The 18,578-nt window shown below is 43.9% G+C and overlaps 1 protein-coding gene across 1 annotated transcript; it reads right to left on the reverse strand.

The window, feature by feature from the left end:
* Positions 1 to 688: 688 nt before the first annotated feature.
* On the reverse strand, positions 689 to 17,248 carry PHYH (phytanoyl-CoA 2-hydroxylase). The gene is made up of 9 exons (XM_007081224.3): positions 16,936 to 17,248; positions 15,444 to 15,502; positions 13,788 to 13,898; positions 13,277 to 13,445; positions 10,344 to 10,425; positions 8,071 to 8,252; positions 5,928 to 6,077; positions 3,682 to 3,816; positions 689 to 1,012 (listed from the first exon to the last, which is right to left on the reverse strand). The coding sequence occupies exons 1-9, from the start codon at positions 17,008 to 17,010 to the stop codon at positions 959 to 961; spliced, it is 1,017 nt and encodes a 338-aa protein (XP_007081286.2). The 5' UTR covers positions 17,011 to 17,248; the 3' UTR covers positions 689 to 958.
* Positions 17,249 to 18,578: the final 1,330 nt, after the last annotated feature.

Below are 18,578 nucleotides of genomic sequence, written 5' to 3' on the forward strand. Positions count from 1 at the left end.
ATGCCCATCGAAATCCTTTAAACCAAAAGTATCTAAAAATCCCTGGACCTTGAAAGAGTGTAGGTTTCATTCATAAATGCTGAAGGTTTTCAGCTGTCTTACTCAAAAAAACAGCAGATGAAGTTACCTCTGTCTTCATTCTTTAGGAATAGAGAAAAGGACTTAGAAAGATCCAGCCTCATTTTTTCTTTTTTATTTATTTTGAGAGAGAGAGCGTGCTGAAAGGGCAGAGAGGGAGGGAGGGAGGGAGAGAGACTCACAAGCAGGCTCCATACCATCAGCAAGGAGCCTGGTGTGGGGTTCAAACTCATGAACCATGAGATCATGACCTGGGCCAACATTGAGAGTCCAATGCTCAACTGACTTGAGCCCCCCAGGTGCCCCCAGCCTAGTTTTGTTTTGTTTTTGTTTTTGTTTTTAAGGAAGTTTGTTGGGTTGGAGAAGTCATGGAAGGAATCCTGTGTCCAAGCACAAACATCCATCCTTATTTTTACTCCAAGATGCTCTTCATTAAATGTGCCTGTGTTAGACATTGTTGTCAATTCACTAAGTCTCTCATGACATGAAATTGGTGGGTGGTGGGTTTTCCAGAAGTGGGGTGTACAAAAGCCAGCATACCCTGAGTTTCAAAGCATTCCTTTCTGCCTGGTCAAAGAGCTGACTGAATGAAAGAAACTGATTTAACACATTTAAATTAGACATCAATCACCTTTATTAGTTGCAGCCCTCAGTTAATTTTCCTTAAAACAGTAGTACGTCACCATTACTGTTCATTCCTCCGTCAAAGCAACACCACTGCGTGCAGAATTAACCATATGCCTCTAAGTACCTGATGCGTGCTTTGCAATTTCATTAACAAGTGATGGAAAAGACTACAATAGCTCATTAATAAAACATTTTCCTTAGGCACCTTGATTCATTTTGCTTTTCTCTCAAAGAGCTCCAGCAAACGGCTACTTCAAAGGTTGGTCCTCTCTCCTTTCACCAGCTGTACGTTTAACCTGTATATATCCTGGGAATAAAGCCACATACAATGAGTTGATGGAACCTTGAGAATCTGTTCAGCACAAGACAAAGTAGATTTCTAGCGTTTACAAATGGCCACATAGAAAAAACCGCAACAGCAGTCCTATCAGTTAATAAATAAACAAACCATATTCTAAGACTCCAAATAATTTACTTGCCAACATCTCACACAGTGTTGAAGAAACTGAGCAGAGTCTCCAAACGGCTAGCCTGTGTTATTTCGTGCTCCTGTTGGCTATAGGGATCATGAGCTGGGTAAGCACGGTGTTTGGTCACAATGCCCAATGCGCCCCACTGTGCTGCCCCGTTTAGAGTGATCTGCTCCCAAGTGAAAATAATGTCATGAGTTACAGGTTTTATTTGTTTTTTTTTTCTTTGTTCTTAATGAAACAATTCCGTCTTTCTTATTGCTTATTTTTGAGCAAACAGCAAAGTATGATGGGAAGAATGATTTTGGAATTTCAGCTGAGTCCAAAATCCAGCTCTGTTTCAGGTCAGTTAGGCCAAACTCTTGGACTTTTAACTTTCTCATTAACAGCATGGAGCCAGGGGCACCTGGGTGGTTCAGTTGGTTGAGCAACCGACTTGGATTCAAGTGATGATCTTGTGGTTCATGAGTTCGAGCCCTGGAACCTGCTTCAGATCTGTGTCTCCCAATCTCTCTGCTCCTCCTCTGCTTGCTTTCTGTCTCTCTCTCCCAAAGATAAACATTTATTAAAATTTTTTTAAAAACAGCATGGAATCAGGGGCGCCTGGATGGCTCACTTGGTTGAGCATCTGACTTTGGCTTAGGTCATGATTTAGCACTTTGTGGGTTCAAGCCCCACATCAGATTCATTGCTGTCAGCCCAGAGCCTGCTAGGGATGCTCTGTCCCCCTCCCTCTGCCCCTCCCTGCTTGCTTTCTCTCTCTTTTCCTCTCAAAAATAAATGAACATTAAAACAAACAAACAAAAAGAGCATGGAGCCATAATGACTGCTCCACTGGTTTTGGGTGAAGAAAATAAGAAAAGGGATATGAAACTGGTCTTATTCCTCATAAAGAACTATATGGCAGAAGTTAATATCATTATTCTAAGTAAAGCTGATAAACTATATCTGAGAGAAGAACTAAAATAAATACAGGAGGCAATTCATTGATTACAACCCTGACAAACCTCAAACATAACACAGGCTTTTGTTTCTACTTTAAAATTCAGAGTGTTGCAGGGGTGCCTGGGTGGCTCAGTCGGTTAAGCCTCCAACTCTTGCTTTCAGCTCAGGTCATGATCTCACAGTTCATGAGTTCAGGCCCTGCCTTGTGCTCTGTGCTGACAGTGAGGAGCCTGCTTGGGATTCTCTCTCTCTCTCTCTCTCTCTCTCTCTCTCTCTCTCTTTCTCAAAAATAAATAAATAACTAAATGGGGCTCGGTCAGTTAAGCCTCCAGCTCTTGATTTCAGCTCCGGCCATGATCTCACAGTGAGTTCCAGCCCCACATGGGCACTGACAGTGTGGAGCCTGCTTCAGAGTCTCCCTCTCTCTCTGCCCCTCCCTAACTCGTAGTTTCTGTCTCTCTCTCTCAAAATAAATAAATAATCTTTTTTAAAAAGTCACTAAAAATTATTTAAAATTTTTAAAAAATAAACATTTTTTTTCTGTTACTTGCTAACTTTAAAAAAATAAAATAAAACTCAAAGTGTTGCATGGAAGCCCCGCCTCAAAATATGATGCCTTTTTGTAAAGCATTTTAAGGACTGGACAAAGGGGAGAAGGACAAGACTTCTTACAATGTCCAAATGTGAAGTTAGTGCCTTTTCAAGGGCCGAGGGAGAAGTAAGATTCTTACACGGAGAAGGAGTTTCAGATTCTGGACTCCCAGAGACACAGTTGGTAGCTTAGCATTGGTGTCTTTGCAGGACTGGAAGGCCCGGGGTTATCATTACACTCAGTCTGTTTGGGGGCCGTGTCACCCCCATAGGAAATGCACGCATTTACGATTACTGCACATTTAAAAGTAGGATCAGCCTCTTGGTTCAGAGGCTAAAATGTACTTTGTCTAGAAAGCAAACATGTTTACTTAAATTTGTCCGGTGATCATCATCAGCACTGAATGTCTACTAGTTAAAAATGAATAATTTGCAAGTGATGTATACTCATCTGGAAAGCACATGAAATACGTTCTCATGCCCCCTCTCGATAAGCATCAGCGATTTTTGATGTCTGTTCACCCAAGCTGTCTCCTCATGATACTCCAGATGCCAACTGACCCAAACAAAAACCTGCTTGGGAATTGCTTTCTGGGAGTCCTACTGGATTTACATTAAGTGTAGATACTCCCTCCAGACCGTTCACTTTTCCCTATGTGCATTCAGCAGGTAGCCTTGGTCCGTCATTTCCTCTCCTCCAGATCTGTTTCATGTTGCCTTTCCTACCTGTCAGTCCTGGAACAGGACAGCCTGCACACCAAAGACATAAAGAAGCACATGGGCTCAGGTCCCCCCACTGGGGAAGCAAGAACAAACTGAAATTCCACTATCACTGTTAGCAGATCTCAGCAAAGCCCTCTAAACAAAGCACTTTCTATTTCCAAAGGAAATCAGGTATGAGAATTAGTAAGCATCTGAAGAAGAGGCGGGGAAAAAAAGGGTCTTTACCTGTCATCTCAAACAAACGTACCTTTAGGCTGGCATCTTCTGGAAATCCGTATACTTTACGCAGTGTCTCTAGGATATCCTTCTCAAAGCTTTCTTGACTGGTGCCTTTCACATCAATGTAGTGGCAATCGGCACTGGCGAAATGGCAGGAAATTGCCTATGCCAAGCGAAATGATTAATATTGGGGAAAAAAAACATTCCACGAACACCAGCAACCAAACAAGGAGACTTCTGAAGGAAAGTCATTTATTTCACTCGGCAGCTGATTTCTAGATTGAAAGCTATTCCATGGTGTCCTGTATTAGACTCCTCAGGGTTCAGTATCTTCTTCCCCAGGTACAGTTAAAGGCTGAGAAATTACAAGAGGTTTTATGTTTTATCTTTGTTTTTTATTTTTTTAAACTTTTTAAAAGTTTATTTGTTTATTTTGAGAGGCAAAGAGAGAAAATGAGCTGGGGAGAGGCAGAGAGAGGAGGGACAAAGGATCTGAAGGGGGCTCTGTGCTGACAGCAGAGAGCCCGATGCAGGGCTCAAACTCACAAACCGTGAGACTGCCCTGAGCTGAACTTGGCTTAACCAACTAAACCACCCAAGTGCCCCTACAAGAGGTTTTTAGCTACCTGTGACTCTTGTTCTCAAAATGGGCAGGGAACACAATTGATGTGGAAAGGGGACTTTAATGTATTAGCATGTGATTTTTCTAAAGAATGGGTGTCCTCAAGTCCTAAAAAAGGAATGTGTTCCAGGGTTACTTGGTCACAGAAGTTGCTCAGCTGAGTCTGTGATGGCTGTAGATCATGAAAGAAAAACCACAAAAATACCGTGTAAAGGAAAATAATACACACACAACCCCCCGCCCCCTTGCAAATCAAAAGGACATGTGAAATCCAAGAGCATTCACATACGATACCCATCTTGTTTCCTTCTGAAGGTAAAATGAAGGTTACTTGGTTCTCCCCATTCTTGAAAAAGTTATGAAGATATAAACTTGGAACTCAAGGGGCACCTGGGTGGCTCATTCGGTTAAGTGTGCAACTCTTGATCTCGGCTCAGGTCATGATCTCAGGGTTCATGGGATCAAGCCCCATGTCAGGCTGTGCGCCCACAGCAAGAAGCCTGCTTCAGAATCTGTGTCTCCCTCTCTCTCTGCCCCTCCCCCGCTACCACTCTGTCTCTCTCTCTCTCTCAAAAATAAACATTTAAAATTTTTTAAGAAAACAAAAATAATAAATAAAATACAATAAAGATTTTATTTTTTTAAGTAATCTCTATTCTCTACACCCAACATGAGGCTCAAACTCACAACCCTGAGAACAAGAGTTACATGCTCCACCGAGGGAGTCAGCCAGGTGCCCCTGATCTAGTGCTTATTTAAAATTTTGGCATCGTCTTCATCATGGACATTTTTGCATTAGTTTTGATTTTTTAAATGCTGCATTAAATATCATTTAACTGGATTGTGGAGGGGTTTCTTTAGCCCCTTCCGCTCATCCTTAAATTTTGCCCCAGAGGAGACTCTCTTCTTGCCTCACCCTCATCCTGGCCCTGGTAGAAACAGGAATGAATAGAAGATGACCCATGACTTCAGGGAGACAATAGGGGTTGGTGTGACAAACCAGAAGACGACCTCAGCCCCAAAGAAGCCCCAACATGTAGTATCGAGACCCGTGTTATCCTGGGAGAAATGTGAATCCACAGTACTGTCAGATCTGCTGAATTTTCAAGAAGCAAGAAATCTGGGAACATGAGAAATGTTGTCAGATTTTAATGTAAGCAATGAAATCATTAGGTTTAAAACATTCTGGGGCTAAGGGGTGAAAAATATGGCTGTTAAATCTGATTTCTGGGAAGCCAATTCAGAACCTTTGTTTAGGATCAATAATGTTTTTCCCAATAACAATGCTATTATGAACTTTCCTCTTGCGTGGTTACTATGAACTATTTATATTCCAAATTTTATTATTTCAGTATGTCAGCCATTGTTTTTGCCTCCAAAAGCACAGGCTGTGGGCTCCTAAGTAAGCTCTTCTTCTGAAGCGATTCTATGAATGTTCATAATTCAGTATCAGTAGGATTGGGACCTGAAGTCACTTGGCTTCTTACTGATATGAGCAAAAAAGCATGAGGTAGCAAACAGATTTCCTGGTAAATAAACCAGACTAAAGTCCAGTTTAGTTAAAGGCCACAAGCCTCATAATTTTAACACATCTTGACATTTTTGTTTCTAACCAATTCGTCTTTGGAAAGTACAGGGATGTTATCGCATACCTTCCGGTAGCCTTGACTTTTGTTCCAACCAGATCCATGGATGAGCAAAGGATGAAAGAAAACAGTGTCTCCCTTCTCCATCTCAAGGTGAACTCGGGGGCTATTTTCATCATAGCCCTGAATCCCATAGTACATTATGTTAACTCCCCCCTAGAATGCAGAAGAGAACCCAAGTCTGTATTTGTGGAACCCAATAATTAAAAACTCTATCAATGACTCATCAGGAAAAGCAAAGGTTTCCTAACTTCTTCCAAGAGAAAGAGGTAAATAGGTTATTAAAAAATTATAAATATACAAAAGCTTCTCAGATGTCTGGTTTTCAAAGTCACATTTTGATATTAATATCATGGATTTGGGGGACCAAATAAAGAATGTGAAATTTCCACTTACCTTCATTACTAAATTGTACATGAAGATCTACATCAACTTTGCATTTTGTAGAGTTAACACAGGAGATCACCTTCCTGAATCTGTAATCATTCAGGATTCACCTGAATCAGGAATCATTCAGATTCACCAGCCTGAATCTGTAATCATTCTTTCCCAACATGACAGTTTCCTAACCTGGAACTTTGCATAAATCATTCTTCTAAAACTCAGGAGTAACTCTGAGAAACTAACTGTTCTCCCAAACCAGCAGGGAGAAAATGTTCAATTTGTCTCAGCTCACAAAGCACTCAGGACACATCCAGAGAAAAGAAAGAATAATGTATATTAACACATTGTGGGGTTTTTTTTATAACGATTTCCAAAGCTGGTTATTGCTTTGAGTACTGGTTATGGGGAGAGGACAGCATCCTATCCCCCTTCCTAAGATTATTCCACATTCTTTGGAGGAAGGACAGCTTTCCTGCTGGACTGTGTTGGGACCTCTTTCCTGGCCAGGGTAGATATGTGAGCTAAGCTAAGTAGCTAAGCACTGTAGTCATTTTGACTCTGAGCAGAGAATTGAAGGGACCAGAGATAGTCAAGGTTCAACTGCCCACACCAGGTGCCCCGCCCTCACTGTTCCCAATGAGCAATGACGCCCACTTTCCCTCCTGCTCACCAGAGCCAGCCAGCCTTTCCACGGACTCAGCATGTGCCTGCAACCCTCCAAAACACCCCCTCTGGCTTAAGTCAGCCACAGCCCACTTCTATTGTCTGCATCAAACTTTCCCTAAACCTCAACTCAATTGATAAATCTCACAATTTCAGATTTTGTATCAGGATCCAGACTCAAATGTTTTCACTTGGCACTAACGCTCAGTGCAAGAATTCTAATTGAGACAGAAGCCTTAAAGCCACATTCTTGACTTCCTACAGAACTACATTCACTCTTCCTGCCTTGACAACATATGCTCTTCTCATTCTGACCATCATTATGGGTGTTCGAGACCTTATTGCCTGATACCTAAAACACCAATAGTCTCTTCGGTTTCTCTGCCTTTGGACTCCTCACCTCCAGTGTATCTTGCTCTAGACCTCAAAATTATGACTTTTTTTAAAAGCAGGTTTCATGTCCAGCACGGATCCCAACACGGGACTTTAACTCATGACCCCAAGATCAAGCTGAGATCAAGAGTCAGATGTTTAACTGACTAAGCCACCCGGGTGCCCCAGGATTATGATTCTTGAATTTGATTTCACCATTTGACTTGATTTCACTATTCATGGGCTCAAAAACTTTAGTAGTCCTCTATCATCAATAGCTGAGTCAATGAACCGTGGAATGGCCATGCAATGGAATACTAGTCAGCCTTTCCCAGAGTCTTCATTGGTCTCTCCAACGGGAAAGAGATGATCCCTCCCTTCTTTACCGTAAGAGCCATCAATCAGCGTGTAAGACTTACTTGGTGCTAGACATGTGCACCTGGTGTTGCAAGTGTTTAAGTGTTCCCTCTCAATTAGGCTTTATAATCTCAGATCCTATACAGTGCCTACCAAAGTTCTCCACGCTGATCAACTTTCCAACCCTTGTTGAAAGAAAAATTACTATTCTGTCTGACACCTCTGAATTTTCCCTGATCCTAATTCCAAATCTTAAAACAAAGTTTTGCCAAGAAAGGACATGCCATCTCATTGTTAAAGCTCTTTATGTATACCGACGTGAAATCAAAACAATAAATTTTCCAATTAAGATACATCCTCTAAGCAGACATACCTCCCACTGGGGATAACTGTGTGGCTTCAGGCAGCCTTTGTGTGTGCCTGGGAGCACAGACAGGCAGCCATTGTTCCGGTTGACCTGCTCCATGGCCGTCCAAGCAGCAACAATCCTATTACTAGGTCTGAAGGGGAAATAGTGTAGATCTTGGTGGAAAGGATGGCGGGTTGTCTTTTTGCCTGAAACAGAACCTACTGTTAAAAGATACTTGAATCTCAGAATTCTTCTTCTTTGCCTGAACAATGACCTATCCCTGCAAAAACCAAACAAGTGAAACGACACTATAGAAAATCAGCCTGGAGAGATAAGCCCCAAAGTGAACTATCAAATCAACAGGGTGACTCCACATCCTGTACTATTTTCTGGTAGCTGAGTGCTTACTTACACCATTTTTCCTTTTTTTTTTTTTTAAGTCTGAAATGCTGTTTATTTTATTTTTTTAATGTTTACTTTTGTGTGAGCATGAGCAGGGGAGGGACAGAGAGAAAGGAAAATACAGAATCTGAAGCAGGTTCCAGGCTCTGAGCTGTCCGCGCAGAGACCGACACGGGGCTCGAACCCAGGAACAGTGAGATCATGACCTGAGCCGAAGGTGGATGCCCAACCAACCGAGCCACCCAAGCGTCCCATTACTTACACCACTTTCTAGCAATTCCTACATATGTCACAATTCTACTGTGCTTTGTTCCTTTGTAACTCTGGTTTGGGCACAGAGCCTACCCCCAAAAAATTTTTGATTAATTGAACACAGTGGCCAAATCTGAAGTCCCCTATTAAGCCTTCGAAGTGGCTAATGTAAAAAATATCAATTAACTAAATTAATAAGAGGCCTCCAAGAAGTTCCTCAGTGAACTGGAAGCAGTCGGTATACAGTCTCTGGGTAGAACCAGAGCTCAAAGAACCACATTTACATTTTTCCCTGCTTTGCAATTTGAACCTGGTGTTCCCCCGCCCCCAACCCCCATCTCTCTAAAGCAAGACATTCAGGGTGGGAGAGATTTGGTGATGTTAAGCTACGGGCCTGTCACATAAACTTCTCCTGGCCTCTTTTTCCTTAGAAAAAGTAGAAAAGGATAAAGAATCTTGAAGGGCCAATTTATTACTGCTGGTATAGCAGAATTTCTCAGCATGGCCCAAGAGCCATCTGCATTAGACTCTGGGGATGGCGTAAAAAGATGCAGATTCCTGGGTTCTACTTTCCAAATCAGTTTCTCTGGGAGTGAGATCTTAGGAGCCACATTTTAGGGACACCTGGGTGGCTCAGGCATTTGAGCGTCTGACTCTTGATGTTGGCTCAGATCATGATCCCAGGGTCATGGGATCCCAGGGTCAAGCAGGCACAGAGTCTGCTTGAGATTGTCTCTCTCTCTCCCCCCTCTGCCCCTCTTCCCAGCTTGCTCTCTTTCTAAAATAAACTAAAAAAAAAAAAAAAATTAGTGTTTATTTTTGATGGGGTGGGAGAGAGAGGGAGCCAGAAGATCTAAAGTAGGGGATGCACTGACAGCAGAGAGCCCCTCGTGGGGCTCAAACTCACAAACTGGGAGATCATGATCTGAGCCGAAGTCAGACACTTAACCAAATGAGCCAGCCAGGCGCCCCTAAAATTAAAACTTTTTTAAAAAGCTACATTTTATGGGGCGCCTGAGTGCCTCAGTCGGTTGAACACCCAACTTCAGCTCAGGTCATGATCTCGCAGTCAGTGAGTTCGAGCCCCATGTCAGGCTCTGTGCTGATGGCTCAGAGCCTGGAGCCTGCTTCTGATTCTGTGTCTCCCCTGTCTCTCTGCCCCTCCCCTGCTTATGCTCTGCCTCACTCTGTCTCTCAAAAATAAGTAAATGTTAAAAAAAAATTTTTTTTAATAAAATAAAAAGCTACATTTTAGCAAGAAATTTTAAGAACAACTGTAGTATATGATTTATGAGAATAGTTTTAGTTTTGTTAGTAATAATTATGTCTTCACATCAGGAAAGCAGAATTTACACTCTCATAGGTGAGAATGGGTAACAAAGCTCAGAGATCATGATTATAATAATAGGAGCCTATGGTCTATGAGCCATCATGTTTATTAAACCACACTTTTGAGAAGCCAGCCAGTAACCCTACAGTTAACCTCTGAAATCACTATTCTACGTCAATATTATTACAATATAAACTACTTTAAGACTTAAATAAAAGTACTTATTCATTCATTTATCAAAGTTTAGCAGTTATATGCACAGCTATAGTTAGAATGCTTGAAACTTTTTTTTTTCTCAACAAGAGCCCTTTACCAGAATCTGGAGGTTTGTTTATCATCATGGTGTGCACGACCATAATATTGGGTCCAGTGAAGCACTCCACATACTTCAGAATCTAAGAGAAAAAGGAGAACAAAGTTTCACGAGAAATCGAATACACAGGCAAGCAGCACAAAGTATAATGATCTGGAGAAGAACCAAGATGCCAAATAGTTCAAAAAAAACATTTGGGATTTCACAACACTGCAAACAAAACATGAGAAGGTCAACAACTGGAAATCTGCAATTAATTTAAAAAGGCTTTTTCGAGCCAGTTGGGAAAAAGCCTGAATTAAACAGGCTTTTTCAAGCCAATTGGAAACTTAACCACTTTTTCTGCAAGAAAAGATAGGAGTTTCTCTGAGGTGTCAACTGGGAAGAAGGACAGGAGTTCCCTCCTTTCAGCTGAAGCTGTCCAGAGTTGTCTGGTGAGAAGGGAGCTTCCTCTTCCCCTCACCGAGACTATTCATAAGCAGGGACCATGAGGGGCACCTTGCCGGCTCAGGCGGTCGCACACGCGACTCTTGATCTCAGGGTCATGAGTTCAAGCCCCACACTAGGCAGAGAGTCTACTTAAAAAAAAAAAAACAAAAACCAGAAGGGACCATGAGAGGTCCCAACACATGTGCAGCCGCGTGCACAGCCCAGAGGAAGGAAGGGGAGGACAGGAACTGGGGGACACATCACAATCAGAGCACCTCCTAACCCACAGCTCCTTACTGAGGGCTAACAACCAAACAGAGTGACAGGAGATGGGGGCACAGAGGGGAACAAGATGAGCAGGTCCCTGCCCTCGTCTATATCCTGGTGGGCGAAGTTAAACAAACAGTGACACGGGCACGTGTGCCTGGGACGCATCTGAGGAGAACACGTGACACGGCTGGCGGAATTAGGCCCGGGGTCTGGAGGCTGAGTCGCTGCCTCCTGCATCTAACCCACCTGGGGAGGGGCAAACAGCACAAAGAGCCCTGCTTGCCTCCTACCCGCCAGGGACTTTATGCCTCCCATTTGGACCACACAACAAGGCCTGGAAAGCAATGCCCCATGAATGAATCATCCTTTAAAGTGAAAGCCCCACAGGCGTGAGCCTGAGGCTAAGAAACCGGCCAAGGTGTCAGTGCCAGTTAAATGAAAGTGACAGTGCTCAATCTCCAACTCGGCCAGACTCCAAAAAATGAAGCATACTCCAGCACTTTCTCACCATTTCATCTCCCATATAAGGAATATTGGCAGTTTGAGCACGAAACACTCAAATCCTAGGAGTCAGGCCTCATACCTGTTTTTTTTATAAAGCATGTCACTTTTTGGTATTCCCTTAATTTTTTTTTTTATTTATTTTTGAAGGAGAGAGAAAGAGAGAGACAGAGCGTGAACAGGGGAGGGGCAGAGAGAGAGGGAGACACAGAATCCCAAACAGGCTCCAGTCTCTGAGCTGTCAGCACAGAGCCCGACGCGGGGCTCGAACTCATGAGCTGTGAGATCGTGACCTGAGCCGAAGTTGGACGCCCAACCGACTGAGCCACCCAGTTGCCCCTTTAGACCTGTATTTTCTTTTTTCTTTTTTAAGTCATCTCTACTCCCAATGTGGGGTTGGGACCCATGACCCCAAGATCAAGAGTCACATGCTGTACTGACTGAGCCAGCCAGGTGCCCCAGACCAGTGTTTTCTAAACCTCAGTGACTCAAGAGCCATGTCACCATTTCTGTCGTACTTTACAGAGCTGTCCAATATAGTTAGCCAATAATTCTCCTAAATTAACTCGTGTCTTATCCTGATTAATAATATTATTTTTTTAACGTTTATTTATTTTTGAGAGAGAGAGAGAGAGAGCACAAGTGAAGGAGTGGAGAGAGAGAAGGAGAGAGAGACCAAGAAGCCCAACGGGGGCTCGAACTCACAAACCTTGAGATCATGACCTGAGCTGAAGTCTGATGTTCAACTGACTGAGCCACCCAGGTGCCCCGAGTAACAATTTTTCTTAAAAGACAAGTTTAAATCTAAACATAAACCTCTACGGACCAGACTCACAAAACAAAAAGAACAAAATAAATGGATGTACAGTGAAAAGCCTCCATGGTGTCACTCCAGTTGATATGCCCATATCAAGGGTGAGAGGGTCTCTCTCTAACACAGAGGTCCTGCCCTTCTCAACCAAGGATAATTACCAGACTCCAAAGCAGGGTTTCTCTATTCGGGGCAGTACTGACACTTGGGGCTGGGTATATCATTATTGTGGGGGAGGGGGCTATTTTATAGGCTCCCTGGCCTCTACCCGTGAGTGGGACACACTACCCACCTTGGCTGCGGGTACAAATGTCTGCCTCAGGTGGAGAACCACTCCTCTGCAGCCACCAGAGAAGGGGGCCAGATAAAGTACAAGCGGCAATTCCAGGGGCGCCTAGGTGGCTCAGTCGGTTAAATGTCCGACTTCGGCTCGGGTCATGACCTCAGGGCTCGCCTCAGGGCTCGTGGGTTTGAACTTTGCGTCAGGCTCTGTGCTGACAGCGTGGAATCTAAATTTTTTTTTTTTTTAATTAGTGTTTATTTTTTTGAGACAGACAGATCATGAACAGGGGAGGGTCAGAGAGAGGGAGACACAGAATCCGAAGCAGACTCCAGACTCTGAGCTGTCAGCACAGAGCCCGACGCGAGGCTCAAACTCACAGACCGTGAGATTGTGACCTGAGCCGAAGTCGGAGGCTTAACCGACTGAGCCACCCAGGCGCCCCGACAGCTCAGAGTCTAGAGTCTACTTCGGACTCTGTCTCCTCCTTGCTCTAAATAAATAAATAAATAAATAAATGCATACATACATAAATAATTCAAAATACATTCTATAAAAAAATTAAACAGCAGCAACTGCAGAGGCAAGCATGCGGGTGGGCTATTAACTGAAAGAGAAAGACAATGCAGGAGGGTCTCGAACCTCAGGGAGAGTGCAGTATCTGAAGAGCTCCTCATCCTGGTGAAAATTCTGGACCTTTGCAATCAGCTCTTCACTTGGAATGAACTTCGATTTTTCAGTGCTTACGTCTCTCATGATCATCATGCCTTGGTGTTTCACTTCCTCTTTGCAGATCCTTTGAAACTGGTTCCTAGAAAATTAAATTGGCAGATGGCGTCATCACTGCAGGCTTCAAGCACCTGCCTGGCCCATTCTGTGGAAAGCTTCTCAAAGACCGAGCGGGTGGTTTCTGTGCGCCAGGTTGACCTCCGGCCCAGGCTGAGTAGTTCTGAGGACAGGGAGGAGAAAATGGCCAACCCAGAAGCCTTTGCCTCCTCACTAAACCAGCCAGTCCGGCTCCAGAGCTCACGCTCCTAACCACTTCCTAGCGAACCAATCGCCAAAAAATATCTGAACACGGACACGCTAATCTTACTCAGGTTCCTGTTGCATACATATAACATATTTCTGTAAAATAACAGACTTACTGTACCTAAAGTGTGTAATATCATCATCAGATACCAAATTTTTAATGACAAGAAACCCATTTTCTTCATAAAATTTTCTCTGTTCTAGGCTTAGAACGTCGTTATCCAGAGTATACCTAAAGGGGGAAAAAAAAATCTCAAATAAGTCCAATTTAAAATCCCAACCCAACAAGATGTGTCAAGAACCTGAAAAATGTTCATACTCTTCCACCTGGCATTTCTCTTTTTTATTTACTCTAAGAAAATAATCTAAACATTTTTTTAAAACAAGTCTTTGGGTTTTTTATTAAGCATATTTATCTTCTTGGTAATCTCTGTACCTAATGTGGGGCTCAAACTCATGACCCTGAGATCAAGAGTCATATGCTCTTCAGCTGAGCCAGCCAGGCGCCTCTAATCTGAACATTTTTTAAAAAGGTTTAAATCCAGGGGTGCCTTGGTGGCTCAGTCAGTTGAACATCCGACTTCGGCCCAGGTCATGAGCTCGTGGTTGACGAGTTCGAGCCCCACGTCGGGCTCTGTGCTGACTGCTCAGAGCCTGGAGCCTGTTTCAGATTCTGTGTCTCCCTCTCCCTCTGCCTCTCCCCCGCTCATGCTCTGCCTTCTCTCTGTCTCAAAAATAAACATTAAAAAAAAATTTTTTTTTAAGGTTTAAATCCAAAGCATTAACTACTGTCACCAAAAAAATAGAAGAATAATTAATTATATCCACTCAATGAGATATGATTCATTAAATCATTAAAAATGAAGAGGGGGGGTGCCTGAGTGGCTCAGTCAGTTGAGTGTCTGACTTCGGTTTAGGTCATGATCTCACGGTTCTTCAGGTCGAGCCCCCACATCGGGCTCTGTGCTGACAGCTCAGCACCTGGAGCCTGCTTCAGATTCTGTCTCTGTCTCTGTCTCTCTGTCTCAAATACAAATAAACATTAATTTTTTTTTTTAATGAAGGGCATATAATAGAAATGCTTATTATAATAAAATATGGTTAGATTTCTATAAAACCAAATCTTTTATTACTTGTAAAAAAATACAAAGAAATACAAAAAAGTGGTTGCCTTTATGTAACAGAATTGTGGATGATTTTTTAAAATTCCTTTTGTTTCTTTGATTTTAAAATTTGTTCTGTAATGAATATATATGGTTTTTCAGGTAGAAAACGAATGCAATAGATTTTATATTTTAGATTGTCTAGATCATACATTCTCAGAGGAAATCAAAGTGACAAAAAATCCAAATAAATGTATGGCATATGCACAAACTCAAATCACCCAGTCCATTTTTCTAGATCGGAACAGTGGCTCCATGAGAATATTCCATGGAGATCAATGACTTCCCCCTACAAAGGTAATTTAAGTTAAACCAGAAATACTAGCTAATATAGCAGTATGACCAGACTACAGGCTAACTTAAATGAGGTACACTATGCCTGAATTTGAAAACAAAACAAAACAGATTACACACTTCTGACATTTTTTTTCTCTTTTCCGAATTAGGTCTTCACAATTTTCCACAGTTCTAATTAGAACAGGTCCCGGCAACAGAGGATTTGTATAATGAATTTTCACCAGGCAACATGATATATTGTATTTTATATCTCAGTTACCACTAGAAAAAGCTTTAAATACATTTTATGGTTAAAAATGAAAATTAGCTCTACTTACTGGAATTGTGGAGGATGGAAACTGGTAGAAGAAACAGCCCGTGTTGTGGGGTGAGCTGTCTAGGATGTGAATTAAGGCAAATAAAATTAATTTTTTTAACGTTTATTTATTTTTGAGAGAGAGAGAGAGAGAGAGAGTGCGAATGAGCAGGGGAGGAGCAGAAAGAGAGGGAGACAGACTCCTAGGCAGGCTCCAGACTCAGCCATCAGCACAGAGCCCTAAGTGGGGCTCAAACTCAGGAACAGTGAGATCATGACCTGAGCCCAAGTCGGAGGCTTAACGGACTGAGCCCTCCCCCAGGCGCCCCTCAAGGGTTTTAATTTCTCCTAGCCTCAAGCTTTGTTTTCTCACCTGTGAAATGAGATAATCACCTTTATTAGTGTATGGACGGGATTTTAAGGTTATGGTGGTTCTGCTACATCACTGGGTGGAACTCAGCCGGGAGAGCAGTAGTAAAAATAAATGAAACAACCAGTACAATCGTTTGTGTGAAAGGTTTCAGGATCCTGCACACAGCAAAGTCCAATCACGTCCCTTAAAGAAAAATCCCAGGCAGTGTCTTTCCACGCTTCCAAAAGTTACCCCCTGAATGAGAACACCGAATCGGAGTAGGAAAAACAATTCTCTAAAGCTCCTGGAGGGGGCCTCTGGGAGGCTCAGTCGGTTGAACCCCCAACTTCCACTCAGGTCGTGATCTTGCACTTCGTGGGTTCCAGCCCCGTGTCGGGTTCTGTGCTGACAGCTCAGAGCCTGGAGCCTGCTTCGGATTTTGTCTCCCTCTCTCTGCCCCTCCTCCACTCGCGCTCTGTCTCTGCCTCTCAAACATGCATAGACATTAAAATTTTTTTTTTTCTTTTAATAAAGCAATCGGATTTACGTGTCATAGAGTGACATCTTACTGGAGCCGACACCGGCGGCCGCACACCTTGCCCCCGAGATGAACTTCTGAAGGTCAAATCTGGAGAGGCAGCGTGGACTCCTGCGGGGCCCGGGGACACTCCCTGCGCGCCGGTAGGAGGGAAAGCCGAAGGGCGCCTGCAGCTCCGGCCTCCACCTGCGGAGGCCGCGTGTCTCGCCAGAGGGCCCTGCTGCCTGCCTGCCTGCCCGGCCGGCCCGTCTCGGCTGCTCCGGAAAGCTTTGCGCTTCCGTTTACCGTGCGACCGTGCTTCGCATTTCTCGGGCTCTGGGCGGCCGGGTCACGAGCGGCCAAGTGCAGAAAATGCCAAAGTAGTTGAAAGCAGGCCCTTCAGTAACGACTTCCATCCTCCCCTCCCGCAAAGCAGGGAAACAAGAGGCCCCGGGAGGGCCCAGAATGCCGGAGCGGCGCCACATCAGCCACAGAGGTCGGCACTGTCACGCTCCCGCCGAGCGAGCAGGTCCCCGCCGGGAGCTCCCAGCTCCCCTATCATCTCGCCCTTCCCCGCCCCTCCCCGGCGCCCCGAAGAGCTGTGACCACTCTTGCAGCCCGAGCCCCACGCAGCCCAAAGGATACGTAGGCCCTGGCGGAGGTTCGGCGGAGGTGTCCCAGCACGGTGCGCAAGCGTAAGGCTGCGCGGGTCTGTTCCATGGCTCCGGCGAGCGGACTAGTGAGCCGGGCCTCGGTCCCGTCCCAAGGAGGCGGGCCCGTCGACCACCGGATACGACTTCCGAGAAGCGCCTCCTCCCCTGCACCGCCTCCGCGGAGAAGCACCTAACCGCCCGGCTCCGCGCACTGGGCTGCGGTAGGGTGCGGACTCGCTGCCCGGACACCCTGCCTCTAAGCGATTACAAAGAGCATCCCTGCCTCACACAGCCGGAAAGCTAGTTTTGAAGAACTCAGAGGGTTAAGGTCACCCAATGAGAAATCAGCCAGAATATGACCCACATTCCCAACTGCAGAGTTTTTATCTCATTCCACGTGACCATGCCTTTCACTATGCTGCTGGAGTAATTCAAATGTTCAGCCCTAGAAGTAACATGTGCTGTTCAAAAGAGGTGTTTAATTTATTGGGAATCCCATCTGAAATACTAGAAACATATTGGCTGTTCGTTAAAAACAAACAAAAGTAGGGGCGCCTGGGTGGCTCAGTTGGTTAAGTGGCTGACTTCGGCTCAGGTCATGATCTCGCGGTCCATGAGTTCGAGCCCCGCATCGGGCTCTGTGCTGACAGCTCAGAGCCTGGAGCCTGTTTCAAATTCTGTGTCTCCCTCTCTCTGACCCTCCCCCAGTCATGCTCTGTCTCTCTCTCTGTCTCAAGAATAAACGTTAAAAAAAAAAAAAAAAAGTAAATGAAATAAATGTCTCCATGAAATGTTTGATCTGCACAGTCTAGTATTATTTTAAATTTCCTGAAAAACTAGAAATTCTCTTTTCTTCCCTTCTCCCTCCCTTCCTTCCTTCTGTTCTTTCACTTTTTTCTTTCTTTCTTTCTTTCTTTCTTTCTTTCTTTCTTTCTTTTCTTTCTTTCTTTCTTTCTTCCTTTCTTATTCAATTACTTTGGGGATAAGTCCCCATGATACCGCCACCATCATCAAGGTCATAAACATCCATTACCTCTCAAAGTTCCCTCCCACACTCTTTACCTCAGTATGTTGGGTGTTTGTCCTAAGAACACAACATGAGATCTAAGCAAATCCGAAGTATGTAACTCAGCACTGTTAGCTATAGACACTGTGCTGTATTGTAGGTCTCCAGAACTATTTAGGTAGCATCACCGAAACTTTGTACCTTAAACCATCACCTCTCCGTACCCCTTCCGTAACTGCTGGTAACCACCATTCTCTCTGCTTCTATGAGTCTGACTCTTAAACTCCTCCTAGAAGTGGTATCATGTAGTATTAGTCCTTCTGCGACTGGCTTAGTTCACTTAGCATAATTCCCTTAAGCTGCACCCATGTTGTTACAATGGCAGGATGCCCTTCCTTATTAAGGCTGGATCCTGTTCCATTGTACATATAGACCACATTTTCTTCACCCATTCATTTGTTGACAGACACGTAGGTTGTTTCCCTATCTTGGCTATGGGGAAGAGCCCTGCATTGAACATTAAAGTGCAGATGTCTCTTCCAGATCTCATTTCAGTTCCTTTGGATCTATACCCAGAGGATTGCTGGATTGTATGCTACTTCTATTTTCAATTGTTTTTGAGGAACTTC

This window comes from Panthera tigris, chromosome B4 (genome assembly GCF_018350195.1).
Source record: "Panthera tigris isolate Pti1 chromosome B4, P.tigris_Pti1_mat1.1, whole genome shotgun sequence".
NCBI lineage: Eukaryota > Metazoa > Chordata > Mammalia > Carnivora > Felidae > Panthera > Panthera tigris.

Excerpts from the sequence above, each read along its gene's own strand:
- PHYH (XM_007081224.3), bottom strand. The coding sequence starts at position 17,010 with ATGGAACAGACCCGCGCAGCCTTACGCTTGCGCACCGTGCTGGGACAC. Across the intron at positions 10,426-13,276 it reads GATACTGCACTCTCCCTGAG|ATTCTGAAGTATGTGGAGTG; the intron begins GTTCGAGACCCT and ends TTTTTCTCTTAG. Across the intron at positions 1,013-3,681 it reads CAGAAGATGCCAGCCTAAAG|GATATATACAGGTTAAACGT; the intron begins GTACGTTTGTTT and ends CTTTATTCCCAG.